Raw genomic sequence first — 17,468 nt, 5'->3', positions numbered from 1 at the left:
GATTACATCAGGTGTGATAGTGTAATGTCAGCACGTACTTGTTATCTTAGCTCATCCTGCTATACTTACACACTTGGAATATAATGTGACATTTATTCAGAATTAATACGGGCAGAAGTTACAACTAAAAAAACTGCCTGCAGCACTGAGCCCATATACACTATAAGACGAGCATATTCCCAAATACAAATGCTGAGTTTTAAGCACGACGCCGTGCTTGTCTACAAAATCAGGAATTTTCACGCTCGCTGCTAACATCAGCTGCAATAGTAATTACGACCCAAATCACTCCATTCCAATGCTCGCAAAACTCCCAGATTACATCAGGTGTGATAGTATAATGTCAGCACGTAATTGTTATCTCAGCTCATCCTGCTATCCTTACACACTTGGAATATAATGTGACATTTATTGAGAATTAATAAGGGCACAAGTTACAACTAAAAAAACTGCCTGCAGCAGTGAGCCCATATACACTATAAGACGAGCATATTTTCAAATACAAATGCTGAGTTTTAAGCACGACGGCGTGCTTCTCTACAAAATCAGGAATTTTCACGCTCGCTGCTAACATCAGCTGCGATAGTAATTACGAGCCAAATCACTCCATTCCAATGCCGCAAAATGAAGACAGCTAAACCCTTCTAGTAAAATAAATACAACGACCTAAATAGCAGTACAACTCTTCCGGAAAAATAAATTAAAACAAAATAAATAGCAGAAATGGACCATCGTACACTAAAACTACGGACCCAAATCACTCCATTCCAATGCTCGCAAAACTCCAAGATTACATCAGGTGTGATAGTGTAATGTCAGCACGTACTTGTTATCTTAGCTCATCCTGCTATACTTACACACTTGGAATATAATGTGACATTTATTCAGAATTAATACGGGCAGAAGTTACAACTAAAAAAACTGCCTGCAGCACTGAGCCCATATACACTATAAGACGAGCATATTCCCAAATACAAATGCTGAGTTTTAAGCACGACGCCGTGCTTGTCTACAAAATCAGGAATTTTCACGCTCGCTGCTAACATCAGCTGCGATAGTAATTCTGACCCAAATCACTCCATTCCAATGCACGCAAAACTCGCAGATTACATCAGGTGTGATAGTATAATGTCAGCACGTAATTGTTATCTCAGCTCATCCTGCTATCCTTACACACTTGGAATATAATGTGACATTTATTGAGAATTAATAAGGGCAGAAGTTACAACTAAAAAAACTGCCTGCAGCACTGAGCCCATATACACTATAAGACGAGCATATTTGCAAATACAAATGCTGAGTTTTAAGCACGACGCCGTGCTTGTCTACAAAATCAGGAATTTTCACGCTCGCTGCTAACATCAGCTGCGATAGTAATTACGACCCAAATCACTCCATTCCAATGCTCGCAAAACTCGCAGATTACATCAGGTGTGATAGTATAATGTCAGCACGTAATTGTTATCTCAGCTCATCCTGCTATCCTTACACACTTGGAATATAATGTGACATTTATTGAGAATTAATAAGGGCACAAGTTACAACTAAAAAAACTGCCTGCAGCAGTGAGCACATATACACAATAAGACGAGCATATTTTCAAATACAAATGCTGAGTTTTAAGCACAACGGCGTGCTTGTCTACAAAATCAGGAATTTTCACGCTCGCTGCTAACATCAGCTGCGATAGTAATTACGAGCCAAATCACTCCATTCCAATGCTCGCAAAACTGGCAGATTACAGCAGGTGTGATAGTATAATGTCAGCACGTAATTGTTATCTCAGCTCATCCTGCTATCCTTACACACTCGGAATATAATGTGACATTTATTGTGAATTAATAAGGGCAGAAGTTACAACTAAAAAAAATGCCTGCAGCACTGAGCCCATATACACTATAAAACAAGCATAGTTTCAAATACAAATGTTTAGTTTTATGCACGACGGCGTGCTTGTCTACAAAATGATGAATTTTCACGCTCACTGCTAACATCAGCTGCGATAGTATAGTTACAGCACGAAATTGTAACATGAAATCATCCTGCCGTCTTTACACACTTAGAACATGGGATGAGATTCGAGAGGGATTAATAAAGTTAGAGCTTGCAAGTATAAAACACCCGAAAACAGTGAGCCCATGTGGTTACAACAACAAAATAGCACCAAAGGCTAAACTGATGTTCCTTATAACACGAGCACAGTTGTAAATAAGAAACGTTTGTTTTGGGCAAATGTATACCATTTTACACATCAACACGCTTCACGCTCGCTGCTGATATCAAGTATGATCGTATATTTACGGGACTTCATTCACACATCAAATCATCCTGCTATCCTTACGAAGTCAGTACATGGTGTGCCATTTGCTATATATTCATAAAGGCACAAGGGACAATTATAAAAGAGCCTGAAGCATTGCGCCCATGTACACTATTATTCAAGGGTTTCCTACCCGCATCCACGCTACGCGCACACAGCCACTTCGCAGTGCCCTTCAATTGGGAATAATGTGTGAAAAGGGTAAAAAAATCGGAAGACAGAAAGTCTGGTATGGTGTGAAGCGTCAACTTGTTTGTGACAGCTGAGAACCGAAACCAGGCCAAGATAATGAAGTACATTAAAATGGGCAGTATAGATTGTAATCTCTTCGTTCCCAGCCTCAAAGAGATGCAAATGAAGACACAGAGTGATGCGAAAGGTCTTTTCCATTCCAATGCCACAAAGTAAAGACAGCCAAACTCCCGGGAAAATAAATCAAAACGCGCTAAATAGCAATGCAACTCTCCCGGGAAAATAAATAAACATAAGCAAAAAAGCAGAAAAAGGAACATCGTACACTAAAATTACGAGCCAAATCACTCCATTCCAATGCAGCAAAATAACACAGCTAAACCCTTCTAGTTACATAAGTAAAACGCGCTAAATAACAGTGTAATTGTTCTGAAAAAAAAAATGAAAACAAAATAAATAGCAGAAACGGACCATCGTACACTAAAAGTACGGAACCAATTCACTCCATTCCAATGCCTCAAAGAAAACACAGCTAATAAAACACGCTATGGACCCAATTCAAAGTAAACACAGCTATAATAATAAAACACGCTACTGACCCAATTCACTTCATTCCAATGCCTCAAACTAAACACAGCTAAACTCTTTCAGCAATAGCCACGAAAAGAAACAAAAGAGTTCCAACTGAAACACTTCATGCCACATAAAGCATGTTTACTGTAGTTAGGCGGTGCTGCGTGGGCGTTCTTAAAAAAGTAAAGGCTGATCGACAAAGGGCATTAGCCTGTCAGAAACCAACACACTAAAACAGACAAGCTCAGGAACCAATTACTGACAAAGAGCTGCAGTAGGCGGAGATTCAACACATTTACAAATTACTTAATGCCTCGGAGAGGCAGCGCATGCGCTGCCCTATGCGAGACCTAAAAAGTTATGTTAGCCTCTTCCGTGTGTCGGCCGTCTGACGTCACGGTGGGCGTGTGCGGAGGACGGCCGGGGCCGTACGAACTGCGCACGTGTGGAATTCTCCAGCACAGTGGGGGAATTCCAGCCACAGTAAAGCAGATAAGCATTTCTATGTGCTGGTAGGTATGCCTTCCTACACGAAAACAATCATGCTTGTAGTGCAGGTACCTTGCAGCATGTGGGCAGGGTGCATGTGTTGGGGCCTCACGTGCGCCAGTGCAGAGAGAGAGGTCAAGAGAGTCATCTCTTCGCAGATATGGCACTGTTCAGCTCTCTCTCATTCACACAGCCCAGCACAGCAAATAGGCATGAAAGCTTAATAAATATGCCCCTAAATATCTGTCTTGATTAAAGTAAATTAAGGGCCAGAATTATATACTGGTGGGAAACCATTTTCTCAACCCAGGCAAAGGAGTAAATTACTCCATATCCCCAAGGAAAATACCACCTGCCAGATTTAGAAATAACATCCAAAATGGCTGTCATTTCTGTTTCCGGGAACCACAGCCTTTACGCAGTTTAGTGCAGGTCTCCATCAACATGATAAAATAAAAGGGATAGTGTACCCTGCTCCAAAGGCATCATTTATTTTTTACTGTCCCTCACTACCAGGGTATGGCTGGCAGTGATGGATAGTTGAAAAAACAGCTATATGTCCTCCCATCCTGGTTGGGTGGACTGACTTATGGTCACTTCTCTGCCAGCTGTTGGGATGTTAGAGCAGTTTGTACCACCGCAGGCTTGGTCACTGCAGCGACAGAGTAATCACCGCTGTGGCTAAACGTAAGGTACGCCCACATATAAATCACTTTGTAGGTGGGGAAAGAACTCTGGGCCATATTTATGGCCAAGTTCTCCACAAGTCACCTTACTGTGATGCATTAAGTGTCTGGGAAAGGGCAGGAACGAGGCACATTTAAGTCAACATGGCATATTCCTGCCTTTTCCCAGCTCTGGCACCCTTTGGCTGCCTACTCCCAACACAGGTAACCTTGCATTGTAGTGCAAGGGTGCCGGTGTTATAAGGAGGGTTGTTTTTGGGGAGGACGGGTCTTTTTTTCCTATTTACTCCTCACTTGGGGAGGCAGAGGGTTTCCGAGGTCTACCACTTCTGGTAAATCTGGGAATGCGTAAACATCCACAGGTGTGGTGCTGTGGCCACCCATGGAAATGCCTCCCTGCTGCCGAGTAATGCCAGGCAGCTATTTACTCAAGATTATTGAAGCCTCCTAGGGCCTTGCGTGGCTTCATATATCTCATTTTTAATTTGCGTCGCTCTTGCACCACATTGGGTGGTGTAAGGTTGACGAAAACTGGCTCATAAAAATGCCCCTTTGTTTCCATTGACAATAAGTTCTCTCCCTGAAAACATATAAATCAAGCCCTAATTGAATGGGCAAATTATTAATGTTCAAAATAAGCAAAGATTGAAGCTTTTGCTTTCGTAGAAGGATTTTCGGATACAATTATATCATTCTTTAATTTTTGAGAAATTGAAAGTTTATTTGAAATGAAATGAAGACAATTGACACATGTGCACTTTTAAATTTATAAACTGCAATAATGGCTGCAAAAGTATATTGACCTCTACAAGTCACCCACTCATACTAATCAGTGACAATTGTGAGTATCCATATCAGTGCATATTCTTACACTCATGGTTGGTGCCAAATTTACCCCAAATATTTCCGCTCCGGCGCCCATGATCCAGACATCGAGATACCACAGACCCTCCGCTTCTTATCATGGAGTTCATCATATGACACCTTTAAATCAGTTGTGTTTAGGACACTCAATAAAGAATCATTCCGAATTTAGAAAAGTCGGTTCAGAATAATTAGTTGTCATTTATTTATTTATTTGAAAGGTTTTATATAGCGCTGGCTAGAACCGGGGGTATCAGAGCGCTTTACATGAGCAAGAAAACAGTACCGGAAAAAGTTCAATAACAAAAACATTCAGACAGGCAAGATTAAAACAAATAATAACAAATGGGCAAAAAAAGAGCAATATACAAAAAAAGGCAATCAAGGAAAACTATTTTACACAGTAACAAGAAACACATTAAAGAAAAGAGGGGACAGAAAAAGTTCTGAGGGGGACAGCAGGTGATGAATAATTAGATAAAAAATAGGTGTGTGGGACCAAGTTGAGGAAGAGGAGGTACTTTAGACAGAGAGAGATATTTGAAGGAGCTGGGTAAGGGTAAGAGATGGAAGAGAGGGGAGAGGGGAGAGGGGAGAGAAAGTGGGTAGGGAGAGAGTAAACAGAGTGATATATAAAAAGAGGGTGGGGAGGTGAGAGACAAGAGTAAAGTAAAGGAGATCCAGAAAGGGGGAAGCAGAGTGTAGGGTCAAAAGCGAGATTATGGACCCAAATACTCACTGAGGTGATGTTTGAGGTCTTTTTTAAAGCTGAGGTAGGAGGTGATACATCGCAGGTCCTTGGGGAGAGCATTCCAGATGTTAGGGGCATTTCCAGCGAAGGAGTGTGATTCTGTGGTTTTCTTTTTTAACAGGGGGATGATGACAAGGAGTGCGTTAGTGCTTCTCATCGATCTGGAGCAGCCCGCTTTTTTGAGTTTGTTTGTAAGGTACAACGTGGTTTTTTGTAAAGAGCTTTGTGCGTAATGCATGCTGTCTCGTAGGAGGATCTACCTTCAACGGGAAGCCAATTAAGGGCTTTCGGGGCTGGGGAGATGTGGTCAAAGCATTTACAGTCAGTGATTAGCCTGGCCGCTAGGTTGAGCACAGATCTTAGGGGGGCTAGGTTTACTTTGGGGGTTCCTGTGTGGATAGCGTTACCATAGTCAATTTTCAAGAGGACAAGTGATTGGACAACTTTTTTGAAGTCGTCAGCTGGAGTGAATGGTTTGATTTTCTTGATATGACGGAGAGTGAAGAGATCTCCTTTAGCCGAGCTTTTATGTGATCATTAAGAGTTAGGTTTATGTCAATGGTGATACCAAGTGACTTCACTGAGTTGGATAAGGAGAGCAAACAATTGAGGGCATTAAGGTCCGTGATCTAGGATTGGATGGGGAGCCGGTTGTTTTTTGGAGAGAAGAAAATGATTTCAGTTTTTTAGGGTTTAGTTTGAGATGATTGGAGTAGAACCAGGATTGGATCTTACTCAGGGTATTGTTTAGATGAAGTACATCAGTGTGGGATCTAATCATTTAGTAAAGTTCTGTGCCATCAGCTTAGAGATGATAGTTGATTCTAGCTTGTTTCAGAATGAGTGGAAGGGGTTCCATAAAGAGGTTAAAGAGAGTGGGGGAGAGAGTAGAGCTCTGAGGGACACCCAGGGAGACAGGTGTAGGGTTTGAGAGGCAGTCATTGATTTTGTTGTGTTGTGTTCTGTGTTGGAGATAAGAGGCGAACCAATTGAGGACAGGACCATTAAGGCCGAAGCGAGCTTAGAGCGAGTTAAGTAAGGAAGATTGGTTAACTGTATTAAAGGCAGCAGAGAGGTCGAGGAGATTATGAAGGCAGGACTCCCCATTGTCAAGGGAACAATGGATGTCATCCACTATATTTAGCATGGCGGTTTCTGTGCTACAGCCTTTTATGGAGCCGGATTGCAAGGAGTCCAGTACATTTGAAATTGCCAATGTGTTTATCCAATTGGAGCAGAGCACAATTTTCAAGGGCTTTGGAAAGAAGTGGGAGGTTAGAGATAGGGCAGAGATTGTTAGGGTCATTGGGATCAGCAGTGAGGTTTTTAAGAATGGGAGTCATTTGTCCGAGTTGGAGGGGGTCAGGGACACATCCCATGGCAAGGGGGGTGTTGATGATAGTAGTCCAGCAAGGGGCAATGATGTGGTTTAGATCTTGGACAAGGTTAGAGGGGAGAAGGTCTTTGGTGTGTGAGGTCGGCTTTAGTTTGGCAATGATGTTAAAGATTTCGAGCTCAGTCACGGGGTTGAAATTATGCCAGGATGCATTGTTTTTCAGCAGTCAGTTGGAAAGGCTGGATTCAGGAGGAGTTGTAACGGGTCGATGAGAGGAAGAATCAGGAGGTAGAGTCAACAAGGGAGGCAAGTCTGAAGTAACGTCAAATGCAAAGTCGGGGCTGGGTGGGACCTGAGTTAGATGGAAGTATTGATCAATTTTGGTGATTTTATCTGAGAAGAAGTTAGCCATTTGCTCACATCTATCTGTAGAGGCCGTCAGCTTTAGGGGGGCTGAAGATGTTTGTTTTCTAACAATTTTAACCAGTTCTCTCGGTTTGTTTTTGGCACAATCAAGTTTTGCTCGAAAAAAGGTTTCCTTTTCATTGAAAATGTGTTTCTTATAAGTAGATCTAGCGGTTTGGAGGAGGCCAAGATGGGAGGGAGGGGGGTATTGTCTCCAAGTTCTTTCCGTCAGTCTAAGTGAGCATCTTTCGTTATTGAGATCTGAGTTGAAACAAAATTTGGATGGGATATTTTTTAATTTTTTTTTAGTTTAGGAGGGGCTATTTGGTCTAAGACTTCAATTATAGTCTTATTGAAAAGCTCAGTGAGAAGAAGTTGTGCTTGGAGTTTAGACTCAAGTTCACCAGGGGGGATTTGATTAAGATTTCTGGTCCATTTCATGGGTTTGGAATTTTTTGTAGGGGGGAGTAGGGCAGTGGTTGAGATCTTAAACAAAATGAGGTGATGGTCAGACCAGTCGATGGGGATGATGTTTGAGAGGGAGGCCAAGTCATTGTTGGAAATGATGGGGTTGAGAGTTGCCCCTTTGGTATGGGTAGGAGAATGACATAGAATGACATAGTTGTACAAGGTCATTTATCTCAAGAGGATTAATGAGGTGGATGACTGTGGGATCATCAACACTGTTCCAGTGGAGGTTAAAATCTCCTAAGTAGAGATTTTTTGAGTTTAAAAGTGAGGATTGTGCAAGAAGGTCGGATAGTTCCTCAGCAAAGAGAAGAGGATCACCAGGAGGGTGGTAGATGTTATGTAGTCTAGTTGGGGAAGAAGCCTGCACATTGAGTTTGGCGCCAAGGTATTTAAAGGTTAAGTGGTCTGTGTTCTTAACCAGGGTGAGTTGAAGTTCGTTTTTATAGATAATATCGAATCCACCCCCTTTTCTGTCAGGTCTGTCATTTCTAATGATAGAGTAACTGGGGGGGTGAGTAAGTCAAGGATGGCCGTCGAGTGGTAATTAAGCCAGGTTTCTGTAAGGAAGGCGATGTCAATAGCTTCGCTGAGGATGGTTTCTACTATTTCCGTTGCATGTCAGACAGCTGATCAGCAGTTCACAAGCATGCAGGAGAGGGGATTAGGGTTGCCTTTGGAGGTAAGGCAAGAGTGGGTGGTGGTAGTAGAGCTGGGAGTCTTGGGGAGATGGGAGAGGAGGGGATTCTGCTAGTTCCCAAAATCACTGGGGTGTTGGAGTAAGGGAGGGGGTGGATAGTAATCAAAGGTTTTGGTAGGTAGGAGTTGCATAGGTCAATAAGGTCAGAAGTGGAGAGGTAGTTCACAGCACGGAGAGGACTATGTGTTCGGCTGCAAAGGGGTGTAGTTCTCCATCGGTTATGTTGGGAGATGTTTTGGAAGCAAGAACAGAAAGGATCAGTAGGATTGAGGTAGGTCCTGGAGTTAAGGGCGTTGTAATCCTCTCTAAGTCGTGTAAGTTCAGTCTTCACAGTTGAGAGATCACGTTCAATGTTAGATAGTGTTTGAGCAATAAGATTGAGGGGGAACTCAGTTGAAAAGGAGGGGGATTCCATAGTAACTGGGGAAGAAAGTCTGATGTGAGGAGGGGGAAGATGCCGGGAGGAGGAGTCAGAGGAGTGTTCACGCTGTTGGACGTGGAGAAGGACAAGTCAATCATGGAGTCAGTCCATGTGGTAGGAGGTGATAAGAGGGAGTGAGGGATGTAGGGGGAAGTCACATCGGGTTGTGGGGGGAGAATGCAGTCCAGAGAGGGCGATATTGGTGCAGGGGGGTACAGTCAGGAAATCCAGGTGTGGGGGCTGGGAAGTAGGAGAGAGGTTAGAGATAGCGAGAGGGGTTTGGGGGATCAGTCATTAGAGAGAGTGTGAGTTTGGATGACAGCATGTGCAGTTGAGATGTCTAGGGGAGGGGGTAGGAATTGGGGGAGGGAGACAAGATAAGGGTGACAAGCAGTTGGGTTGGAGAAGGGTTAGGAACTGGTTTGTATAGTTGGTAGGACAGGGCAGTGAAATGGTGCTGATGTTGAGGTGGTATTCAGATGCTTGAATGAGGATCATACCAGTTTTGAATATGGAAATGTCAATTTCACCAAGAAAAGCTGGGGATGGGGTGGTAGATCATTCGAATCCTTATGGGGATTTTTCTTGATTTAGAGACTTTAAGGTGGAAAAGGAAAATGTTTTTCCATTTGGATGGGCTTTTGGAGTAGAAGATTTAGTTTGTTTTTATAGGAGAGGAGAGACTGTGGTAGGTATCAACTATTAATGTTTCGGGGTGACAAATCAATAATTTATGTTTAAAAAATATCTTGGCATGAGTTAGGGCCATGTCTGGAGAGGGCAGTGTCAGGTGGTGTGAGGAAGGGATTGGGGGATATGTTAGCTCTTTAGATGAAGACTGGTGGGAAAGAGAAACAGGGGAGAGAAAACAAGGAAATAAGAAGAAGGGGAGTGAGAAACCTGACGGAAAATAGTAAGAGAGAGAGAGAGGAGAGTCAGTGTTAGTGGGAAGAGAGGTGGGCTTGTTAAAGTAAACACAATTAACAGAATTACAAAGAGAGAACATCAAAAGTGTGATACCTGAACATAATCGGATGCTAGTTGGGGTAGGGGGTAAAGTAAGCAAGAGAAAGGAAAGAATATATAAGAGGGGGTGTGAATACTGTATAGGGAATAGTTTAGGAAGAGAAGAGAGACAATGTGAGGTGGAAAGAGGGGGTAAAATGTCAATATATTGGATAGTAGAGAGTGTCAAAATAGGAGAACAACAAAATAGCAAATACAAGAGTAACTTAAGAGTTCACTAGAGGATCCGTGGAAGTTGCATGGAAGATACCTGAAAAAAAAAACATGTGTCTGAAAGTTATTAAACATAGGAACAAGGTATATCAGAAGGTTAAGGGGGATAATTATTCAAGAGGGCAATGATACCCTCTGGAGTACTCGTATCAGGAATTGTTTTATAGTATCGGTTGTAGCTATGAATTGTCATGAAGGCAATCCACAATACTAATGACAGAATGTAACTTATCTCCAAGCTCTATTTATGAAGCAAAATTGACAGCACTTTAATAATCCCATGTGTTGTGTATCAATGGGGATACCCGAAGGACTATCAGACCCGGGTTAATAATACAGTACAATAACAAAATGGTCAGGTAGTTTGCAATAGATTGAATACACACAGTAATTCACATCCACAGTACCGAGTCATTCAGAGACCAATAGATCGGCATTCCAATGTATTATATTGTTCTTGTTTGTGGCAACGCAGTTGATCAGTGCTCCTAAACTGGTACTAATATTTACAGATATTTACACTATTCTGTGCTCGGGGTAGGGCAATGGGAGAAGGAGTGCTTGTGAACATTGTGGAATTGTGAGGGTAGTGGACATGGACAGGGTAGTGTGACATATATCCATCACGTTTGCATGGTGATACTGATCCAGACTTAAACATTGGTCAGTTGTTCCACATATATTACATAGCTTTACACGGACACCGTCAATAATTTACAATTGTCCTTGCTTCTAATCAGATACGTAGATGTCGACGTTTCGACCCCTAAATAAGTGTCTTTTTACACAGGGTGCGTAATCATCCATTTACTGCATTTTTCTTTTTTATACTTACTTTGACTTTTTCTCTGCATTTAGGAGCTCTTCCGAGCCCATATCCTCTTTCAATTCCCCAGCAACAAGGCACATGCTGGAAGTCTAATTAGGTAATTGATTTTACACATTGCTTTCACATCCACAACCGTGAGATAACTTTATCACCACCCTTACACATAGTATTCTATTACCTCTAGGTGCTCTATCACAGTCCTGATGAAGACCCCACCCTAAGGCTGGATTCATCTAGTTCAATATACAGGGCTCTAAACGTCAACAACTACCTATCTGATTAGAAGCAAGGACAATTTTAAATTATTGACGGTGTCCATGTAAAGCTATGTAATATATGTGGAACAACTGACCTATGTTTAAGGCCGGATCAGCATTAACCCCTGCAGCCCACCCACCACTTTGGGTGAACTTGCCCTAAATCCTACCAACTGCGATCTCCTGTCTGTTTGCTTGGCACACCCTCTCTGTGTGGTTGCCAACACCCCTCTCACCTATACTCTGATACCTGTGTAACTCCCCACAGGACTCACTGTGGAAGCTAAATAAAATGGCCACAGACACAGGTGAATTTCAAAAGTAGCTTTATACATATATACGGGAACGTATGGCATGGAAAAACCAAATGTCCGAATTGTGGAAGTTAAACACAATCTTTTATGCCCCCAAACCACAAAAGGTGTTTCATTATAAGTCAAAAGAACAAGAGAGTTTATCTGCAGCTATGGACTAATACATCATGTGTCCATGCTACAGACAGTTCAGGTTAAGCTATTATTAGATACAGAGCCAATCATAAGAAGCAAATATTGCTCATACCTCAATGTTGCAAGATAGAGGTGGTGTTTACATCCTTACCATGTGTCCAGATTGGGACAGTAGGGTTTTTTCTAAGTGGTGTGCTAACAGTGCCTAAGTGTCTTGTTGCTGGGCTAATATGCAATTGCAAGTCACAGGTGATGTCTGTGAGCGAACCTTGCATTAGAAGCTGTTTACTCGCAGCAGAGTACATCAGTTCACCAAAGTTCAAAATATAAGCTGTGAACATCCTACAGGCCTTATCATGATGGAATATCAGAGAACTCATCAAGACAAAATGGATTCCATGCATGACTGAAAAACATGATTTTGAATCCCCACATATCCTCCATTATCCATCTGCTTGCCCTAGCTCCTCTTGACCACCCTCTGCTGTCCTTGCAGCCCCCCATCCCTTTGTGCCTGTCATCTCCCCCTACCTGAGTCCTTTTTTCCCACCCTCCCTGCCTCTGTGTTGCCTTAGGAGAGCACACAGGTAAAAGTAAGGAAAACAAACATCAGTTTCTTTTGAGTTAATTTTAGCCACTGCAAAGTAATAACTTTCCAAATTCTCATGCAGTCACCTATTTGTATGAAAGACAAGGTATGAGTGTAATGATGACTTATGACAAAAACTTCCAGATTACTTGTAACTGCCAATAATAAAAAATAAGAAGCCACATAGACTGTTGAAAGTTTCTAGACTTCCCACCTCTACTTCTGTGAGGTGTCTCCTTCACAGAATCACCCACATGCATGATGTGGCATTACGGGGATACACTTGGCAAGTGTGTGATTGGACACAGAAGGTGTGACATGCACAGGTTCAATCACTCAGTGCCACGTCAGTCACTAAATCAACCACACAGATGATAATTGTGATGTAGAGATGTGGTTTCAAAATATTGTGGCCTAGGTATCATCTGATAAAAATGATATTTTACAAAATACTGCCATAGTGGAGTTAAACATAGAAAACCTCAAGAGAATGATGAGAAGGAGGTACAAGAGTGTACGTTTTACTCCCCGACCACCCAGAAAAGACAATGGGGGTCTAAATGTCTGTCATCATTTCTTTTACATTGACTATAAAGGAACTTAAATGGGGCCGGTTGTCAGTAATAGTTTGTATTCCATCAACAGTTTTTTGATTTCTGAATTTCAGAAATACACAGATTGTTGTCCTATATATAAGACTGTCCAGTCATGCACAATATGGTCATTTGATGTGGTCTTCTTCCATTAATGGCTGTATTGTGTTTGAGCATACCTGTGTTTTCTTGCGTTAGCATGTTAAAGTCAAACCGGTTGTCAATGGAACTACTTTGTGTGTTTTTCACTTCTCTGGAACATGGGTGCATTACTTGTGTCATTCCACTGCTCATTTTTCAGGTGCTACTTGTATCTTTTGTTAATGCACTCTACACAAGTGTGTGTGTTTTTCAGCTGCCTTCCATGTATACTTCACCCCCTCTGTTTACTTCCTTCCTGCTTCTTATGAATACCCTGCGTCCATTGTCCATGTGCTTCCACTAACTCCCCACCTAAACCTCCATTGTCTCTGTGCTTGCCTCCAGCAACTCCACCCTCTGTTTCCTGTGTGCTTGGCCCCACCCATATAGCCTCCTTTCTGTTGTAAGTGAGCTAGACCCCATCCCCTCCCAACTACCCTTTGTTGCCCATCTGCTTGCCTCCAAATCTTCCTTCCCACCCTCCATTGACTGTGTGCTTGACCCCAGACTCTTTTGCCTAGCCAAAATTTCAGAAGATTATGACCTAAACAGCGTCTGACAAATATATTTGTTTTACAAAATACCAGTCTGCCCTTCCATCCCTTCCAAAATATTGTTACGCTCTTGGTGTTAACCTAAGTCTAGAGTCGCTGCCAGAGGCAACAGGCTCCTCCTCTACTCACAGACGACTGTCAAGTCTTCACCTGAAGTCCTGACCATGACAATTCAAGCACTGGAAGCTTTGCCTTGACACATGTTCAGTAAGACACAGGTCATAATACATACTTTCCTTTTTCACTCCTAACCATTTACCCCCAAGCAAAGTTGTCATGTGCCAAAATGAACAAGCATTGCCAAAGCCAATAGGTCTCAACTTGTTGGCCAATTGACTCTGCCAATCTTTTTTGGCTATTCTGTGTAGCATCAAGGTTGCTCTGCAGCATGGCTACAAAGAAAAGGTTTGATTATGTGCCTGACTCATAATCCTTTTGGTTTACACACATGTTTAAAAAAGATGCATGCATATTTAAAATTGTGTGGGTGTTTCTTATGTTTTTATATACCTGGCTGAGATGGCTCATTACATGAAAAAAGAACACAAACATTGTATTTTTATACACAGCACAAAAGTGCTTAAACAAATAAAAATGATGGCCAGGTTGTGGGAGTGGGTTGGGAGAGGGGGTGGGATACAAGTAACATGTTGAGGGTCAGATCACTAGTTCTTGTGTGGGAGAGAAACCTATTTTCGAGGGAGAATACCATGGAGGTGCGAGAGAAAAGGAGACATGGGAGACAGATGGAAAACACATGGACTTTTAATTAGTCCTATAACAAAATGGTAAAAGTAGTCTCCTAAACACAAGGAGTGAAAGTGACCCAATTAAAGAGTGGTAAAGAGCTATTCTCCATGAGAGGAACAAATACAAGATTGAGAAATAGGAACACAAATAAGAAGCAGTCAAAAGAGACTGCAGCCCCCAGTCTGATCTTGTTAAGTTCATAATATATATTTCGCAGCTGGATAGCTTGCGCTGTCTGATAGGCTCAACCTAGGAGGAAGGAAAAGGCTTCCTGAAGGCAAACAGGAAGTGTAAGTCACTGTGTCAGGAAGCATTCTGGAGGTAAACGGGAGGTGTGAGGGGCATATTATCAAGACAGGCGATAAAATTATCACTGCTTTAGCGGCAGCAAACTGCCGCTAAAACGGCGATGATGGGCTTGATAATATGCTCTATGGAATTCCAACTGAAGCTCAGGTTAGATGTCCTTCACATCTAATCTGAGCTTCAATTGGGATTCCATAGAGCATATTATCAAGCCCATCATCGCCGTTTTAGTGGCAGTTTTCTGCCGCCAAAGCGGCGATAATTTTATCGCCTGTCTTGATAATATGCCCCTGAGTCACTGTGTCAGGAAGCATTCTGAAGGGCAAACAAGCAACACCCAGAGATCTGGAATGTCTTCAAACTAAGAAGCTTTCTTTAGCCTAGAGAAGGTATGCAGGGAAAGGTAGGAGGGGGAATTGGGTACATCCATTCATCACAGCAGAGCATCAAAGGGTATCTTCATTAGGTGTGGTAAGTTTTGTATAGATTAGGAATAGTTTTCACCTTACTAATGCATGTCTGTGCTAACGCTTTAATTATTATTGGGCTCATTACTTTGTTAAAAAAATTATAGACTGAGATAACATATAATATTGATTTGTGGATATATCTTTTTGTAGTCAATGACTCAGTTTTTGCCGGGAACCGTTTCACATAAAATCACCCTAATAGCGTGTCTTGTAGGTCTGTGGCTCTCCAGGCTGTACCTCCTTGTTAAATTAGCTTTCATTAGGGAAGCTAATGAGACATCTTTGACCCCAAGAGAACACAACAAAGGCAACTAAGGGGTGATTCTTTGTGTCACAAGGGCTGCAGTTTCTCCCTAAGATCCATTTGAGAATTCCTAAGTACAGAGATTGTGATCAATAACCAATTCCCTTCTTTACTTCAGATTCCCCTGACTGCTGGCCTTGTCCTGAAGACCACTGGCCCAACGAGGAGAGAACCCGATGTGATCTGACAACTGTTGTGTTCCTCTCCCTTGAGGAGCCTTTGGGAATCACACTTTCGTGTCTCACCGTCCTCCTCTTTCTAGTTACTCTGCTTGTTCTCTGCATCTTCAAGAAGTACCAGGACACGCCAATTGTCAAAGCAAACAATCGAGAACTCAGCTATGTGCTTCTCATCGCCCTCATGCTCTGCTTCCTCTGTCCCTTCACCTTCATTGGCCATCCCATGAGAGTGTCCTGCATGATCCGACAAAACTCATTTGGAATTATCTTTTCCATCAGCATTTCTACCATTCTGGCCAAGACCATCACTGTGATTATAGCGTTCAATGCCCGCGATCCCACCAGCTGGTCTTCAAGGTGGCTTGGGACCAGAGTCCCCAGTGGGGTGGTCCTTCTGTGTTCAGTTACTCCAATCCTGATATGCACAGTCTGGCTGCTTCTTGACCCTCCGTTCCCAGTGAAGATACAGATGGGGGACACCACCGTCATCCAGTGTGACGAGGGCTCTGTTCTCTTCTTCTATCTGATGTTGGGATATCTAGGCGTGTTGGCAAGTGTCAGCTTTGTGGTTGCATTTTATGCCCGCAATTTGCCTCAGAGTTTTAATGAGGCCAAGTTCCTCACCTTCAGTATGCTTGTGTTTCTGGCAGTCTGGACCTCTTTCATACCAGCGTATCTCAGCACAAATGGAAAGTATTTGGTGGCCGTGGAGATCTTTGCCATCTTGTCTTCAAGTGCAGGACTATTGGGTTGTATCTTCATTCCTAAATGTTACATCATCATTTGGAGGCCAGATATGAATACAAAACAGTACTTAATGCAAAGGCCTATTTCCAAATGACCCAAAAAAATCTGTAATTGATGTATAAAATATTCTATTCGTACAACCTCTCTTCTTGCCCTGTCTGCAGCAGATACGATCAACATGGCAGTTCAGTCTGGTGGCTCAGTGGACTAATGCTGTTGAAAATGGCCCTTTCTGCAGTGTCACCCCCAAACGTTGTGCCTTCTTCTTCCTCTTTTTGCTGAATTCATATTTGTTGGATTTAGAACTCTGTGCACTTTACTTCTCTTCTAAATAGTGGTAAAATGTGTTTGCTCTCTCCTTACTTGGTAACATTGGCTTATCCACATATGGCATATTTAATTTACCTTTAAGTCTCTAGTAGTAAGCACTGCCTGTGCCCACATCCTTTAAACTAAATGTTACTATTGGGCCTGCAGAACTGATTGTGCCCCCCAATTAATTACCCTTTTAAACATGTCTCAGGCCTGCCAATGCAGACCCTGTGTGTGCAGTTTTAAACTGTCATGTAGACCTGGCAAGTTAAATCTCTTAGCAAACAAAATAAGATGATGGACGGAGCGCTGAAACTTTTCAGGCACTCACCCCCGGTCACCAGACCTGGGTTGAATTCATCAATTTGCTAACCCAGTTCAGACTCAGCCATATTCAAATCAGTCTTGCCCCTGGGCCTTATGGCAACAGTGCAGGCTGAACTGCAAAGCAAGGTCTTCCCTGGACCAGAAACAAGCATCCGGTGACCGTTTTCGGGATAACATCACTCATCAGCCAGGCTAGCTTGAATCCAGTGGCAAAGTA

At 42.5% G+C, this 17,468-nt stretch overlaps 1 protein-coding gene across 1 annotated transcript in view; it reads left to right on the top strand.

Moving 5' to 3' along the window:
* The window catches only part of LOC146829882 (vomeronasal type-2 receptor 26-like), an 81,012-nt gene extending 64,306 nt beyond the window's left edge, over nucleotides 1-16,706 (top strand). The window contains exon 3 of the mRNA XM_085606558.1: nucleotides 15,805-16,706. Within this exon, the coding sequence (XP_085462684.1) occupies nucleotides 15,805-16,706 (902 nt within the window). The remainder of the gene's footprint in view (nucleotides 1-15,804) is intronic.
* The last annotated feature ends 762 nt before the right edge of the window (nucleotides 16,707-17,468 follow it).

The sequence above is a fragment of the Triturus cristatus genome, chromosome 5_2 (assembly GCF_964204655.1).
Source record: "Triturus cristatus chromosome 5_2, aTriCri1.1, whole genome shotgun sequence".
NCBI lineage: Eukaryota > Metazoa > Chordata > Amphibia > Caudata > Salamandridae > Triturus > Triturus cristatus.
This window is presented reverse-complemented; position numbering and strand designations above follow the sequence as displayed.